The sequence below is a fragment of the Muscardinus avellanarius genome (genome assembly GCF_963383645.1).
Source record: "Muscardinus avellanarius genome assembly, chromosome: 4".
In the NCBI taxonomy this organism is placed as follows: domain Eukaryota; kingdom Metazoa; phylum Chordata; class Mammalia; order Rodentia; family Gliridae; genus Muscardinus; species Muscardinus avellanarius.
This window is the reverse complement of record NC_137789.1, coordinates 128,903,267-128,921,560: the sequence shown is the minus strand read 5'-3', so window position 1 is coordinate 128,921,560 and position 18,294 is coordinate 128,903,267. Positions and strand designations below refer to the sequence as shown.

The window sequence follows — 18,294 nt, the reverse complement described above, 5'->3', positions numbered from 1 at the left end:
TTCAAAAAAGAAGTTAAGACACTACAGACAGCCTTGAAGTACTCTATATTCTGCTCTCTGGTCTTGCTTTATTTTTCTCTACCAAAGGTAACCTCTAAATTAAAATTTGTATTTATCATTTCCACAAATGGATACCTCCCCCTCTCTCTACACACATGCACACACACACATACACACACACACACACACACACACACCATTTTAAAAATATAAATGGCTTTGTTCTTTACATGTAATTTGTGCTAAAATATAGATGCTTTGTGCTAATATAAAATGTTTGTGCTATACATGTAATTTCACATCTTCTTAATTTTCCATAACATTACATTTTCAAATATTCATTCATGGTGATGTGCTTGGCTTCAGGTCAATGATCCTCAGTCCTGGCTGCACACTAGAATCACCTGAGGGGGTATAAAAACTACTGATGTATGGGCTCCACTCTCAGAGGTCCTGATGAAATGCCTGTACAGTCAAGTGGAGAACTACTATCTGTGGGTTCATACATTTTTTATTTTATTTTTTATTTTACTGCTGCATGGAAGGGTTAATTGTATGACCGCTTCATAGTTCATAGGTCAATTTTCCAATTGACGAATTGGCTATTTCAAGAAATTATTTGATGATCATTGTTGTACTTACCTCCTTGTGTACATTACTCTAGGGTATATAGTTAGAAGTTTAAATTGGTGGATGAAAGGTTGAATATCTTTTACTTTACTAGATATCATCATATTGCTTTCCAAAGGGTTTATAGATATTTATAGATGACAGATATTTACTTATATTTCTATCATTTCTTGACCTCTTTTCCACTTGGTATAATAACATTTTATTTTTGGCCAATGTTACGCATGTGAAATAGTATTTTATTGTTGCAAATTGTATTTTCATGCTTATGAGTGAGATTGAGCATTTGAGGTGTTTTTTTTGTGTGTGTGTGAACTGACTTTCGCCTATTTTTCTATTGTTCTGTCTGTTTTTCTCTCTCCTTTTCTGTACTTCTGTACCTTTCTCTCCCCTACTTGGGCTCAGTGCTCGTAGTTTGTAAACTCTGCAGTTGCGTATACCCTGCCCATGGCCCTCAGTCCACAAACAGCTGTGGTAGAGATGATATCTAAGCCCTTCCCCAGAGTGATACTGGGAACATCACAGATTTGCTGTCCAAGCCATCTAGGGATTGAGAGAGCTCCTAGTCTCCTGCCTCCTGCCTCCGGCCTTTGGACTCCTGAGTCCCAGGTAGTATACCTGCAGTTTTCCCATCATATATCACAAGTAGGGGAGTAGGAGAGCCCCGTCATAGTCCCTGGCTTCAAAGAGGGATGCTCAGTCTGGCTGGACTTTCCTGAAGCATTTTCAGACCTCATCACCATCCCTGTCCTGGCCTCACTCATTGCTAGTATTTCTGTCCTGTTTCCATTCCAGAGATAACTACCATGGCTTGGAGCCCAGGTAGACATTTCTGCTTGTTAATTTTTATAACGAATCATCACCATGAATGTGGAACAGAAGGGCTAGGTCAAAGTAAGAGTTTACTGTATCATCTTGAACATTATATGCTATGAGGAAAGAATTTAAATTAGGTCTAAATTCATACTTGACATGTTTCCCCTCAAGTTCTTTTTCCCACTCAGACCCTCCTGAATAAGAGTGTGACTTACTTGAATACTTTGTGCTTTCATCCCTTGGAAATTTTTGGGAAGCAACTGTTTCCAGAAACTTTCCTTTGAATAGTCAAAATGCACAGCCATTGGTGTATTATTTTGTTGAATATTAAACCAGACCTAGTAAAACATTAACATAAGGTCAGTGTAAACCCATGGGAATGCAAGACCCAAAGCTGGTTAGGATGGAGCGAAATTTTGTCCTATTACTCAATGAAGTGGCAGAAGCCAAGGAAGGTTCTGAGGCCAGTACAGATTCCAGGGTTTTGTGACCACAGGACTACCCCGTTGGTAGTAGGCTTTACAGAAACACCTGGGAGAGCTTTAAAGATACACGACTGTCCAGTCTCTGTACCCCGGGGTTTCTGGCTGATACCTATGTCTTCAAAGTCCCCCAGCTGATGCTAAGGGATCACCAAGATGACCCTTGAGATGAGTAAGATTCCCTTCTATATACTTACATTCTTATCGTCAAACAAACAGTCTACACTTTGTAAAGGACAAAATGGGTCAAACTGCTTGTGACTTTGCCCAGTTGATGGATTCCAAAGCAAATATCCATCAGTTTCTTGAGTTAATACATAAGCCACATGCCCCTGAATAAGGAAAAACATTTAGTCATTTTTGACGGATTTAACTAACCTCTGTATGTAGAAATTATAATTAATGATGATTCTGATTTTTAAGAACCCCTTCTTTAGTTTTACTTTTTTTTGGGTTCTTTAGTTTTAATGGGGTTCCTGGAAGCCCTTCTACCTCCGGGCTACACTCCCAGACCTATTTTATATTTTTTTAAATTTGGAAACAGGGTCTAAAGCGAGCAAAGCTGACTACGAACTTGCGTGATCCTCCTGTAACTGCCTCCCAAGCGCAGGGATTACAAGCGTGCACCAAAACACCCAGCAAGAGCCCCTTCTTTAGGATTAAGACTTTCTTTTTGATAAAAGAAAAAATATATCTAAATCTCCAGAAATATTTAGGTTCAGTTAGCATGAGGATTCAGGCGAGAGAATTTATGAGTTGGTGCTGCCATGTGTAGCCCTACAGGTGCATCCTGATAGCAATAAAATATGTTATTCTAACAAAGGCAGTATGTTACAACAACTTTCTAAGAGAAGGGGCCCTTTTGTCTAATTTACACAAAGGTGCTATATGGATTATCTCCACTTTGGTTAGATATACTTGGAACACCAGGAAGAGTTAAGGAATGGAAACTGGTTTATGACTCTGACAGAGCTCTTAAATACATTTTAAAAAATCCACTAAATTAAATTTTAGGGCAATATTTGGAATTAGGGACTAAAGAGAAAGTCTATAGGAAACCAGTCTGAGGAATAAAAAGTAGTTACACTGTTATTACTTTGCTTGGCACATAACTTTTATAGCACAAGACTTTCTTAGCAAAGAATGAATATGTGAACTAAGAGTAATAATGGTTTTTAATACCTGTTGAGCATTTCTGTGTATTAGGCACGATGCTAAGAATCCATGCTCGTTTTCTCACTTTAATTCACTCCCCATTCTGTGGAGGAGGGAAGTGTATTGCGCCTACCCTTCAGGTGAAAAGTCAGAGGTTAAGGGGCTCAGGAAGTGCATTATTGCACTTCTGTGAGGGGATGACTGAGGCTCGGGCAACAAACACAGGTGAGAACATAGAGAGAGCCAGCTCCTGTCTGATTGTGCTCCAAACCCATACTCTTAACATTATGCTGTACAGTTTGGCCTCTTTTTTTTTTTTTTTTTTTTTTTTTTTTTGGTGGTCCTGGGGTTCCTGGAAGCTTTTATCTCCGGGCTACACTCCCAGACCTATTTTATATTTTTTATTTGGAAACAGGGTCTCTTAAGCCAGCGTGGCTGGCTTCGAACCTGCGCCATCCTCCTGTCTCCGCCTCCCAAGTGCGGGGATTACAAACCTGCGCCACCACGCCCGGCAACAGTTCCACCTCTTTAATCCCAAAGCCGGTGCCTTTTCGCACCGTGTTCATCTTCCCCCTAGTAAAGGGAAGGCTGCACCTCAACCACGCAGCTGAGGTGAAGCCCTGCAGGACCTCCTTCTTGGCAGTAGTTCACCAAGGCAAATATTTATTCAAATATTGCTGGCTGTTGACTGCCGCCTAGTGGCACTTAAAACCAAGCTGAGGATAATATGGAGGAATTAACAATAGGCATTTACTTAATAAACTTGACACAAAAATAACAAGCTCCCAAAAGAATATAAGAAAATAAATGACCATGACAAGAAACTGTAAGGCAAGACTGGAAAGCTTATACCTAGAAAGATGCTTGGGGTAGGCTAAAAACAGCCTCAACAGGACACTAGAAATATAAATTCAGGCGATGTGTATAAATTAAGCTATAAAAATCTTCAGATAGGCTGGGCGTGGTGGCACACGCTTGTAATTCCCGCACTTGGGATGAGGAGACAGGAGGATCCCGCAGGTTTGAAGCCAGCCTCGCTGGCTTAAAAGACCTGTTTCCAAATAAAAATATAAAAAATAGGTGTCTGGGAGTGTAGCCCGGAGGTACAAGGGTTTCCAGGAACCCCAGTACAACCCCCCCTCAAAAAAAAATCAGATAGGAAAACATGTATTTCTGGCTCTTGTAAGATTAAAACATGGGAAATGGAGCCGGAGAATCATTTGTTAAAGATTTTTTTGGTGGTACTGGGTTCCTGGAAGCCCTTCTACCTCTGGGCTACCTTCCCAGACCTTTTTTTTTTTTGAAACAGGGTCTCTTATGCCAGCGCGTCTGGCTTCGAACCTGCGGGATCCTCCTGTCTCCGCCTTCCAAGCCCCGGGTGCGCCACCACACCCGGCCATCTGTTAAAGATCTTAAAATACAGGATTAGGAACACAGAACAGTGATGCTGGTTCTACACTATAACTAATGCTATTGCTATATACTCTACCCCACCATCACAGTTTGTTATGTACTGGCTACAAACAGGTGCTGTTCTCAGTATCTTGTATGTACTAGGTAATATAATATTCCCAATAACTCCATGAAGTTGCAAGGAGTTATTTTTAGTACTATTTTACAAAGGGGTAAAAAAAGGGGAAGTTTTTTTTTTTAGTTGCAGAAATTTTGAAGAACTAACATTATCCTCTTTAGTAATTGTTTGCCCATGAAACTATGCAAACTTGGGGTTGAAGCCTTTTTAAACTTGCAGCTGAAATCTGATTTAGTCTTGATCACACTATTCCAGCACTTACTTCTAATAATGAAGTTCCCAGGAGGACCAATGCCTTTTTTCCAAAATACAGAAAGAAGTTACAAAGAAGTATGGCATGTTCTTCCTTACTTCCAGTAGCCAAATTGATGCAGCGCTAATTCAAACCAAAATCAACAAGAACAGCAACAACCAAAAAAGAAAAGGAAAGCTGAATAATGCATGTCCAAAAGGTGGAGAGCCATTCTTTTTCCTCCAGTTCCAAGCACACATTACTACTACTACTACTACTACTACTACTACTACTACTACTACTACTACTACATGTGGTACTGGGGACTGAACTCAGGCATGCTCTACCACTGGGCTACATCCCCAGCCATTTTTTTTTTTTTTTTGGTGGTACTGGGGGTGGAACCCAGGGGCTTTTCTATCTCTGGGCTATACTCCCAAACATATTTTATACTTAATATGTATATTTTATTTTATTTTATGCGGGTTTGGGGATGGAACCCAGAGGCATTTGACCTCTGAGCTACACACCCTGCCCAATTTTTAATTATTTTGAAAGAGGGTCTCACTGAGTTGCAGAGGGCCTCGCTAAGTAGCTGAGGCTGTCCGTGAACCACAATCCTCAGGTCTCAGCCTCCCAAATGCTGGGATTACAAGTGTGCGCCACCACGCCCAGCTAGCCATTTTTATTTTTTATTTTGAAATAGGGTCTCACTAAGTTTCTGAAGCTGGCCTCTTGCTTCAGCCTTTTGAGTATTTGGGTATATCCCATCACATCCAACCCAAACACACTCAATTTTACCAAGTTGCTTAGATGACAGCAAAGCAGAAAGCTCTGGCTTTGTGGGACATTAGAAGAAGAGAACATTGCCTTGCAACAATGGTTTCACCTTTATTATGAGATACTTACTGTGGCCATTGTATACAGTGGCCAGATGATTTATACGCAAGATAGGATATTTTTTATTTAGGATGAATAGTATACTGTCTGGTCAAGCAGGGACATACAAACTAGTATTTTAGGAACCTTATCTATTAAGGAATGGCATAGTGTTTTGGGGGGAAGTAACACCTTAGACAATGGAGTTACATTCTGTATAATATTCAATTCAAAGAGAGGAAGAATTGGATCCCAATCAGGAAGAATAATTGAAACTTTTAAGAGATAAAATATAGGGTGCCTGATAAAGTGGTGTAGCTGGAGAGAAAAATGGCAGCAGAAGAGGTAGCCTGGTGGTTTATGACCTGATTCTACTCTACAGGTATGTTTTGTTTGACCCCTTAGAATTATTTATTTATTTTTTGGTACTGGGTTTGAACCCGTGGGAACTCATCTCTGCGCTACAACACAGTCCTTTTTAGTTTTTGTTTTGAAAAAGGGTCTCACAAGCTTGCTGGGAGTCTCACTAGACTACTGAGACTGTCTTTGGTCCTCGAACCTGCAATTCTCCTGTCATAGCCTTTTGAGTATTGGGATCGCAGGGGCATGCCACCATGACCAAATGGAACTTGTTTTTAATGGAAAATTTTACACAAAACTCTGGATTACTGGCTTCTGAGAAAAAAATTCCAAAGCCTACCAAATACACACACACACACACACACACACACACACACACACACACACACACCCACACACAGATAATCTCTGGTTCTTTACAATCCCAGAGAAGGTCAGGGAGATAGGGATGAGGTGAGAGAGCTAGTGAGCTCTCTTTGCATCGAACAGTGTGGACACACTGTCCAATCAGTGTGGACACATTTCAACATTTTAACAATGGTATGGCCATATCATTGTGTTTTGTCTACGTGTGACAACACAGGCTGGGGTTTAGGAGAGGTGGTAAGGAGGCCCTTCTGAGAGAATAGTGTGGACAGAACTAAAACCAGAGGAGGTTCCTCTGACCAGATTTCATGATGGGGTAAGAGAGACTGAGAGTACATAACTAATTTTTCCTGAGTTCCAGGAGAAACTAGAACTTCTATTTGACATTGATGAGGAAATTGAGGTCAAGTGAGGTTAAATAATTTATCTTAGGTCATGCAGCTTTTAAATCATGAAACTAGGTTTTAAACTCAGGTTTACTTGACTCCCCAAACTGTATGTTAGGTGGGAAAAATAATTTATGACTTGAGAAACATAATCAATTACTAGTGTTGTTTGACTGATTATTTTTAGCTTAACATCTTTCAACATTTTGCAGGATTTTAATACTTTTGAACACATTCTGATCAAAGACTCTCAAAATAGCCTAGGTTGAATAGCTCCTTTCTGAGTTCTATCAGGTTAGAATCACTAGGTCTTGAACCAAACCCATGGGCATTCGTCTACGTTGGCCTAACTTAGCAGATTCTGGGAAGCTGACCTATTAACTTAGTTTTGTGCTCTCTAAATACATTTTAGCTCAAATGCAGCCCCTAAAACATTCTAGATAAGTGCCAGGACTATTGGTTCTCAATGAAAGTATTCCTCTCTCAGGCTTTCATCATATTTGTATTTTCTAATTAAAAATATTTATTGAATGTCTGCTAAATTTAAAGCAGCACCCCCAACAATGAACAAAAGAATAAGTCTCACTCTGTCTTCAAGGAGGTAATGATTGAGATGTGTTCAGGGTGTGGGTTATGGAGTCAGTACATACACAACTAAATATAATAAGGTGGCATGGAAGAAGTGTCGTAATTAGGGTCACCATATTTAGAAAAATATAGAAAGCTTAGTTAAATTTGAATTTCACATAAATACTATCTTTTTTTTTTTAGCATATATCCCAAATATTGCACAGATAGGTCCTGTATTTATTTAGCAACTAGCTAAGAGAAGTTTTAATCCAATTGCTGAGGAAAGGCAGGGCTATATGAACTCTTCCTTCAGATTGGGGGAGACTAAGGAAAGCTTTGGGGAAGTGGTACTGCTTGCTATAGACTTCACAGTCTGAACAAATTCATGGTGACAAGTGATACCTCTCTCGGGATATTATCATGATACTGTACTCATGACTTTCTCACTGAATCAAAATATCCATGAGCTACCACTTAGAATTTTGGTCTTCATAAACTATTTCCAAGGATTGTTAAAGAAAGAACTGATGTATAAAATTATCAAATATTTTAAAATGTACTAAGGCCAAGTATGCATCCATACATGATATTTTAAAAAGAAAAGCAGGTAAGAAATATGTTGTAACTATAAAATGCAATTTGTTACCTCTGATGTCATCCATATATCACAGCCATCATTTTCATCCAGTGTATCAGGCATAAAAGGAATCAAAGATACAAATCGAGCAATGAGGTCCTAGAATCATAGTAACTAACATTTATTGAGTGTATACTATATGTCCATCACCAAGCATGGTGTTTTACAAGTTTTATCTCATTTAGTATATACTAAAAGCCTATGAAGTGGACACTGTAGTTATTCTAGTTTTACAGGAGTAGGAACAAGCTTAGAGTGATAAAATAACTTTCCCAGGGTCACATGGCTATGATGATATGTGGACTCAGTGAGAACTGAGCCCAGAATGTGCGGCAAACCACTTTATTTTAGTATAACAGATTGTGGAAAATTTAAACATAAAATATGTATGTACATTAAACATGTACTTTAATGTATAGCTGTCAAAAAATTTTAAAAGATGTTCAACAATGGCAAAGGTTTGATTTATTTTTAAAAAGGTTAAAAACTGTCAAGTTAAGCTTGTAAGTTAAGCTTGTTTTAAATTGCAGCCACAGGAGAGAGTGGTGCCACCTGCTTTCTCAAACAGTTGAAGCTAGACTGTGGATTTCCCCTCCCACCCCTGGAGTGCTGGAGACAAAGATGCAGATGAAGTTAAGACAGGAGAAAGGGATGCACATAAAGAAGTGTACACAGAAGGTCCATCAACATTTTAGTTCGTGTACAATAGCGGCTACTTACTATTATGACTGTTTACATTAGTGACTTCATGCAGTTAATACATGTGGTTCACAACCCTTGATAAGCAAAGGAGCTAGGATTATTTATTTGCTTTAAAAATATAGTCCTTGAAATGAATCTGAGAGTTTTATTATCTACTGGGATACTCGGTGTCCGGACACATAGGAGAAAACCCATGTTGTAAAAGCTGAGTGTAGCAGAAGACAACATGAATCAGGACTTTTGATTTTAGCTTAAAGAGCTCAGGTAAGGGAGCTATACAACTCACAAACAGTATAAATATTCTGAAAAAAGCCAATCGACTAGCCTGAACCCAAATACATAAAAGGTATATGTGACTCTTCATAGGCACCTGTTAGTCACAATGAAGCTGTTAAAATAGTTGTAACTTACAAGTGTTGCATTAGAATCATGAAGAAACATATCCAGAAGTTGTTGAGGTGGATTTAATGCCTTGATATATCTCGTTACTAAGATCTGTATCCCTTCATCATTAAGAACATTAGTCACGATTCTTCTGTTGGGAAATGCTGTTTTGCAATTTTTTTCAAAAATCTGTGCTCTCTGCAAAATATCTATTTGATCTGAAAACTGAAATCAAATTTAAAGTATTTCAACACTGTGCCATATTGTTCCCACAAGAAATAATGAGCCAATGTTTATTTTTGCCAGCTTTAAAATTATTATTACTGATTTTTAGTTTACACTTCTTCTTTTTATGGTACTGGGGATTGACCCAGGGGCATTTTTATCTCTGAGCTATACCCCCAGCCCTATTTGATTTATTTTTTAAAATTTGAAACAGGGTATCACTAAGTTGTGGAGGGGCTCACTAAGTTGTTGGGGTCAGCCTTAAACCTAAAATTCTCCTATCTCAGCCTCTCAAGTCCTGAATGACAAGTGTATGCCACTATGCCCAGTTAGTTTACACTTCTTTGATGATATATTTAAAAGAAATTGAGTGTTAAACCTACCTTATCTAGTTTTGGGTTATAGGTGACATGTGATATTTGAGGTTCAATGGTAGCAAAAATATTTAGGAAGGTGCATTCTTTTACATTCTGTCCATTGTGATCTTCTTTAGGAGATATACAAGTATTGCTCCAAGTATACCCAAGCAAAACTGGTGGAATGTTTACTTGAAAAGTTCCACTAATCTGAAAGAATATATTATATAATAAATGACATAGGATAAAAATCAACATTAGAAGAGGGAACAGGCTTGCACAGATGCATGGGCTTCTCCTAATATGCACTTGCTCGAAAATCATCAGATTCTCTGGGATGACCAGAGAACACCTGAGCACCTTGACACCTGAGCTTCTACCTAATACGCACTATGGAGAGAGAAGGGGCAAAAAAGGGATGAATCAAGGAAGCAAATAAGTACACCACAGTGATGAAAGCTCTTAGAAAATCTAAACTAGGTTCAAAGAAGATGCTAAAAGATCATTATACACTTTGAATTGGGCACAGAAAAAGGAAAAAAAAATAACAGCAGGAAAGACAACCCTGCTATCTATATAACTAGGGATCCTCTCTCTCTCTCTCTCTCTCTCTCTCTCTCTCTCTCTCTCTCTCTCTCTCTCTGTGTGTGTGTGTGTGTGTGTGTGTGTGTATGCATGAATAGATGGAGAGAAGAGATGAATTACAATAATAATAATAATAGCTGATAGTTACTGATCACTTCCTATATGCATCCACTGTGACAAGTGCTTGATACAGATTATAGATGCTGCTCTTATTTCCAACAGAGGCTCAGAGGCTGATGTAATTTGTGCAAGAGCACAGAACCAACAGGTAGTGAAGCCAGGACTGTAGTCCAGATTTGTCCACCTTTGTGACCACATTCTTAACTATCTTTCTGTGGTACAGTTCGGCCTAAGCCTGAGAAGTGTCTGCGGGGATTTACAAATGTAGGAAGGAAGCCCTATACCTCCACCAACCCAGATCTCTATCACTCTCTGCAAAATGCTCTGTCGGAATTTCGTGTGACTGCACATTCTGCAGGCACTTCTACTCTCTGACCTAAGCTCATTCTCTCCTCCTTTCTTACCAGCAGTTTTAGCTGGTAATATAACAGCCAGATGGCAGCCATGTCATGTAAGATGCAAGCAGAAATCTGCTGTGGTTTTTCAAGGGCCTGATACAGGCACTACCTGATTTTGCTTCTCCCTACCTCCAGCTGCAACATAGATATGGGGCTGGAACTGAAGGGAACGTTTTGCAGCTTTGAGGATGAAAGCCATATGATGATGGAGGGGCAGGAAAGCAAAGCAGCTTCGATTCTTGATGCTGCCCTTGAGCCACTGCACTGGCACCTGGATTTCTTTATAGGTGAGGCAAATAGACCCTTCCTCGCAGCAGCCGCTGTTAGTCAAGTGTTCTGCTGCATATGGCTTAGTTCAGTCCTAATACATACCTGTTTATTTCTCACACAAATGTACTTATTTGCGTGAGGCATTAATGTTTAAGAATTTGATTGAGAAGTTTTATCTTCAGTGAAGTCTTTCCTGACCTTTCATTCTTCTCCTTATTCTCTTAGCCACCACGGAACTCTCTAAGCCTTCCATGCCCACTCCAGCCAAGGGAGAGTGAAAGATTCCTGCTCTACGTGCTCATAACACCTGTTGCAGCACCTCCACTAAAGCACGACAGCCGACTGCACTGAGGCATGGCCTCAGACATGTCAAGTGCCTTGCGTAGAGTCTAGCCTCGGGTTTACACGCTCTGCTGGTTGCACAAGCATATTCTTGCAAGATAGCCCAATGGCAGGATCCTCTGAGAGTCTCATGGAGATCAGTTTAACCATCGCTGTAGCCATTACTGTTGAACAATACTGACAGGTGGAAATTCCCAGGACCCGTAATGACAAAGCAACACTATTTATCAGAATGTTTCAGGAACTTGGCCTTATTAAACTCTTATATACAGATACGAATGTTGCTCTAAGAAGACCTAAGGGTAGATATTGTTTCTGACCAAACATTCTAAGGATATAAGAGATAAATTTCTGAATGCCCCTTATTCTAGAGAGAGTCCAAACCTTCAAATGTGCTGAAAACCCAGGGTAGTCTCCTATAGGATGATTTTAATTAACCTTTCAGCCTGTGGATCACAGAATCAGATTCCGAGACAATGGAAAATGTTTTTATTCACCAAAAGTCAAAATTTAGAACAATTCAAAAAGAACCACTTTTTTATTACCTCAGATTGTTGTAGAAGAGCAGAGAACGGGAAGACAACGGAGCCAAGCCAGTTCTTTCTTACAAACGAGTGACCACTACAGCTCTTGACACAGTGATCCTATTAGTTAAAAGTTAAAATTAAATTTACTAAAATAAAATTTCTATTACTTAATATCATGTGATTAGTAGTCTCACAAACTCACAGGTAAATAAAAATTGTCCTTTATTTCCCAAGAAAATCAAATGGCAAATCGAAAACATATTTTAAGGAAAGAATAAAAAATAAAAGATATTTTTCTTGCTTTTAATTTATTTACAAGATAATTGGTTATTGAAAGCAAATGAAGACTTATTATGTAGATTATGATGGGTGTAAGTCAAATGACAATAGTGGCACAAAGCAGAGGAGAGGTAAACTGAAGTGTTGTAATAGCCCATTCTTACAATGTATGTGGGGTGGCACTGTGTTATATAAAGGCAGACTGGGGTAAAATAAAGAATATATAGTAAGCCCTAGAGCAACACTTAAGAAAACAAAGAAGTATATCCAATGAGCCAGTGGTAAAATAAAATGGAATTGTAAAAATACAGATCCAGAAGAAGGCTGGAAAAGAGGAAAAAAGAACAGAGAATAGTTGAGGTAGTCAGAAAACAAATAGGAAGATGGACTCTTCTCAAGTTAATAATAATACAAAATACAAATGGGGATGTACGTTAAAAGGCAGAGATCATAGGAATAGATAAAACAAGCCAGAATCGAAAAACTTCCGGGAATATGGTGACCGAGAAAAGCGGCATGTATGAGTCCCGCTAACAATGGATCTCTATTACCACAAAATCAGCGCTTTTCATAGCCAGAAAACACCACCAGCAGATGAATAAAAACTGTAAATACAAGGGACAGAGAAAAAGAAGGCTAGAAGAACAACCAGAGACCAGAAAAGAAACCAGCCCGCATCGCTGAGGCAGAGCCACACTGGCGCCATCTTCCCTCGCAGAACCAGGCTCCAGAGAGGAGGGGGACTCAGAATGGAGCTCAAAACCAGAGAGGATCAGAGAAGAGGATCCCCACGCCACATAATTGTCAAAATGACTAATGTGGAAGCCAAGGAGAGCATATTAAAGGCAACAAAAACAAAAGGCCAAGTGACATTCAGAGGCAAACCAATTAGAATCTCTCCAGAGTTCCCAAACTAAGTCATGAAAGCCAGAAGGGTTTGGAGTAACATATTCCAAACTCTGAAAGAAAACAACTTCCAGCCAAAAATTTCCTACCTAACAAAACTATCAAATTAGATGGGGAAATAAGAAGTTTCCGTGACAAACAGAAACTGAAGGAATTTATGTCTTCAAAAGCAGCACTAGAGAAAATACTCAAGGAGATTTACAAAGAAGAAATAGGTAATACACGCCAGAACCAAAGAAACAAGATTTCCCATCCAACAGACAACTAAACAAAGAAGAATAAACAGTATCTCAAACAGAAATAAAATCTTAACATGTTAGGAATTAAAAATTATTTCTCAATAATCACACTGAATGTAAGTGGCCTCAACTCCCCAATAAAAAGACAGAAGGTGGCAAAATGGATTAAAAACCAGAATCCATCCCCGGGGGAAATGAATATTTAGGCTACCCTGTGGGAGCCGGGCACCCTAAAGGTCTCTTCAAAGCAACCTCTAATGAACAAATTTGATTTCTGAGATGTCCTGAAGATATTTCTCCTATGGTCTCTTTGCAAAACTTAACTTCTCTTTAGTGTCTAATCTCTTCACAGCAATTTCACCCCTTCCTTAGTCCCAATTTTATGTGCCATTTTTTTGTCGAAACTCCACACACTTGTAATCCCCATGCTTGGGAGGCTGAGACAGGAGGATCGCGCAGGTTCGAAGCCAGCCTCAGCTACTTAGTGAGGCTCTCAGCAACTCAGTGAGACCCTGTTTCCAAATAAAATATAAAAAAATGGGTCTGGGAGTATAGCCCGGAAGTAGAAAGCCTCTGGGTTCCACCCCCAGTACCACAAAAAATAAAAATAAAAATAAATATTTCCCCTGTGCTTTCTGCTTTCTATTATCACAGTCATGGTCCATACTCCTGGGAATTCTCAAAATCTCCAGCAACATATCTTCTTGGTGTCCAATGTGGTCAATTCTAAGGCAGACTTTGGTAAGTTTACCTGAATGCATTTTTTTCTGCCTTGGTTAAGACGACTTCCTCCTTCTCCTCTTTCTTGTTTTTTTTTTTTTTGTTTGTTTGTTTTGTTTTGTTTTGCTGTACGGGGGATTAAACCAAGGGATGTTCTACTTCCAAGCTACATCCCCAGTCCTATTTTTTATTCTTTATTTTGAAACAGGGACTCACTAAGTTGCAGAGAGCCTCACTAAGTAGCTGAGACTGGCCAAGAACCTGCAATCCTCCTGTCTCAGCCTCCCAAGTACTAAAATTACAAGCGTGCACCACCACACCCGGTTGCATATGACTTATTCTATGTCAGCTTTCTTACTTCTAATTTATCCCACTGCTTCCTTCACTTTACTTATTTATTTATTTTTGTGATACCAGGATGAAACCCAGGGGCCTCTACCTCTGGGCTACACTCCCAGACCTATTTTATATTTTATTTGGAAACAGGGTCTCAATAAGTTGCCGAAAGCCAATTTCTTCCAGATTTTCCATTTTGTTGTAGCATAGTTTTTCAAAGTACTGAGTGACCTATCATATGATCCAGCACTACCAATCCTGGGTATCACCCAAAAGAATGGAAACTGAACTATCACCTAATGCATGCATACCTATGTTCATAGCTGCACAATTCATAATTGTCAAACTATGAAACCAGCTAAGATGTCCATCAACAGATGAATGGATTACAAAAGTATGGGATATGTATACAATGGAATTTTACTCAGCCATAAAGAAAAACACAATAACGTCATTTACAGGGAAATAGATGGAACTGGAGAACATTATGCTAAGTGAGATTTATCAGTCACAAAAAGTAAGAAATTGGATGTTCTCCCTAGTCTGCAGAAGCTAGGGAGAAAATGGGTCATTAGATGAAGAAGGAAAAACTATATATGAACAAATAGGGCAAAGTAACTGAGGGGGATGGGAGAGGGAAGAAGGAAATTCCCTAATGTACATGATGTACATTCACAAACATATCAAAGTCAATCACTAAGCTAAACATGAGAAGGAGGGAGGGGGGAGGCAATAGGGTGGGAATTGAGGAAGTGCTAAATATGTGAGGTGTGCACATAACCCAATCAAGAAATGGGCAACTGAATTGAATAGACACATCACAAAAGAAGAGATACAAATGGCCAATAGAGACATGAAAAGTTGTTCAACATCATTAGCCATCAGGGAGATGCAAATCAAAACTATGCTGAGATTCCATCTAACCCTCATCAGAGTGGCAAGCATAAATAAATCAAATAACAACAAATGCTGGTGAGGATGTGGAGAAAGAGAAACTCTTTTATACTGTTGGTGGGAGTACAAACTAGTTCAGCCACTATGCCACTATGGAAATCAGCGTGGAGATTCCTTAGAACACTGGGAATAGATCTACCATATAATCCAGCTATACCACTCCTGGGTATCTTTCCAAAAGGGTTGAAATCAGAGAACTACAGTAACATATGCATACTCATGGTCATATCAGCACAATTTGTAATAGCCAAACTATGGAACCAACCTAGGTCTCCATCAACAAATCTGATGAATGGATTGAAAAATTATGGGAAATACACACAATGGAATTCTACTCAGCAATCAAGGAAGAACAAAATCATGTAATTCTCAAGAAGATGGAAAGACCTGGAAAATATTCTGTTAAGTGAGATCAGTCAAGCACAGGAAGAGAAGGGAGATATGTTTTCTCAAATATGCCCAAACTAGGGACTATTAGGAATACCAGAGGAATTCCAGATAATGGAGGGGATACCTCAGCAAAGCTGAAATGGAAGGGTAGGAGATGAAGAAGGCTGAGGTTAATTAATGGAGAAGCTACATCCTAATATGCACAAAAGTATGAATGTAGCATGGTCAACCTGGACACTCATTGTTGGGTGGTGGGAAAGAGGAAGTGGGACGGGGAGAGGGCACCAAGCACAGTCTGAATGTATGCCATTTTCAATATGATCCACATAAAAACAAAAATAAAAAGACTAAAGATTGCTTATGGCTATGGTAATCAGTTCAACAAGTATAACTTTTTAAAAACAAATGGTGAATCTAAATGAGAGTTATAAAAGTTATTTTAAGCCAGGTGTGGTGGCACATGCTTGCAATCCCAGCATTTGGGAGGCTGAGACAGGAGGATTAAGGTTCACAGATAGCCTCAGCTACTTAGTGAGGCCCTTTGCAACTTAGTGAGACTCTGTTTCAAAATAAAGAATGAAAAATAGGGCTGGGGGTATAGTTCAGAGGTAGAATGCCTTTGGGTTCCATCCCCAGTACTGCAAAAAAGTTATTATTTAAAAAATATATTTTGGTATAGAACTATTATATAAACTGAATCTGTTTCTGCTCTTGTTAATTTCATTTTTTAATTTACCTTGTAAAGCTTTATAGCTGCTCCCTGTGTTTTGTAGAGTAACTTTAATTAATTTGAGGCAATAGCCATCACCTACAGGAAAGATAGGATATAACACTAACTTCTAATTCTGATACCAATCAGTTAATATGAAAAGAGTAACTATAAAATTAAAAAAATTAAAGTCGAAACCCACTACTCCCACTTTTTGACTAATGGAACTGGCCTTCTGGAGGTTCAACAACCAAGACTGAGAGGAAACCATTTTGGGTTTGGCCTTTGTCTTTCATGGTCTGCCAGGACCCAGAGAACCAGGGGACCCCTCTAAGGATCCCATAACATTATACAAAGGCAATGCAAAAGTGAGAGAAAAAAACTGGCACAAAAATCACATAACTTTGTCCTGAGTCCACTTCTAGCTAATCTCCCTTTATAAACATTAACACCTTAGACCAGTAGTTGTTGCTTCTTGTTCTTGATATATTCTGCATTCTCCCTTGAATGTATATTCCTTGCTTTACCCCTAAAGCTCCTCTTTCTTAAGATGGTCCATATTCTTCCCTGAATACATACATACATACATACATACATACATACATACATACATATTATATTATATATATTCAAGAATTCTTCCTCGAATATGTATATTATATGTATATATAAGAATGTGTATATATGAATTATATATGTATGTATGTATGTACGTGTATGTATGTGTACATATATTCTTTGCTTTACACACAAAGGCATCTCACTCTTGAGATAACCCACATTCTTCCCTGAATGTGTATCTCCTCCTAAATCACTGTCTTTCTGTGTCTGACTGGCATGTGCTGAAATTCTTACCATCATGTACCCAGGACTCTACTTGTCCTGAGTTGAGGTCCCCCTCCAGTTTCCTCTGGGAATTTGTAGACCTCCTCCACTGACAGTTTGACCATCTTAAAATTATTTCAACATTAATTATTGTAAATATTTTACTTTACCTCATGTTTTTCAATCATCATTTCATCAAAAATGTTGATATATATATTGTCTTTTATTTTAGATAAACTTGAGAAGCTATAATCATGTCCTGGTGACCTGCAAATTTAAAAAATACTTAAATGTTAATTTTTTCAAAATCCATTTATTTTACAAGAGCATTGTTCATAAAAGACACTAAACTCACCAATGTCCTTTTCTTTTATAAAGTATACACTTGAAAAAGGTATATGATTTGAAGACTAGCTGTGACCTTCCATCAGAGCCAGCATGTGCCTGGTAGTTTATGTTTTATCTATCTTAAGATGAAAAGTTAAATGTTTAAGTGTTAAGCAGAAAGGTTTTCACTACAGCTATCCATTGGAGTATGTTGCATTAAGATTTTACACAATATTAAATTCTGCTAGTTAATACTATAGTTGAAATTATCTTATGCTCTCAGTTAATAAATAACAACTACTTAATCACAGAGTTTATTCTCTTTTCCATATTTATTTTCTCCAACCAGAAACTAGGATAATGGAGTACATTCAACTTTGCAGGCTGCCTGCTGATGGTTTACAGATTTGATATGTTTTAGAAGTAACTGAAAGGATAGTGTATATCACAATCAATGAACTTCTGCTCTCAGCTTCAACTTGCATATTGAATCTCCATTGGGCATTCATCATCAGAGGTGAAAAACATAGTCCTATAGAGGAAATTACTTTACATGAGGAAACTGAAGCTCAGAGAAGTTAAATGCCTTTTTTATGGTGATGCTACTGGAAAATGACAGAACCTTAACCTAAATCCTAAATCCAGGTTTTTTTTTT

The 18,294-nt window shown here is 38.6% G+C and overlaps 1 protein-coding gene across 2 annotated transcripts in view; it reads right to left on the bottom strand.

Annotated features, from left to right (window-relative positions):
- The window catches only part of CC2D2B (coiled-coil and C2 domain containing 2B), a gene marked incomplete at both ends in the record, with an annotated part of 28,548 nt that extends 11,046 nt beyond the window's left edge, over positions 1-17,502 (bottom strand). For both annotated transcript variants that reach the window (XM_080695072.1, XM_080695073.1), the window contains 7 exons: positions 1,662-1,784; positions 2,126-2,260; positions 4,877-4,990; positions 8,054-8,143; positions 9,158-9,355; positions 11,972-12,070; positions 17,482-17,502. In XM_080695072.1, the coding sequence (XP_080551198.1) occupies positions 1,662-1,784; positions 2,126-2,260; positions 4,877-4,990; positions 8,054-8,143; positions 9,158-9,355; positions 11,972-12,070; positions 17,482-17,502 (780 nt within the window). The remainder of the gene's footprint in view (positions 1-1,661; positions 1,785-2,125; positions 2,261-4,876; positions 4,991-8,053; positions 8,144-9,157; positions 9,356-11,971; positions 12,071-17,481) is intronic.
- Between the last annotated feature and the right edge of the window lie 792 nt (positions 17,503-18,294).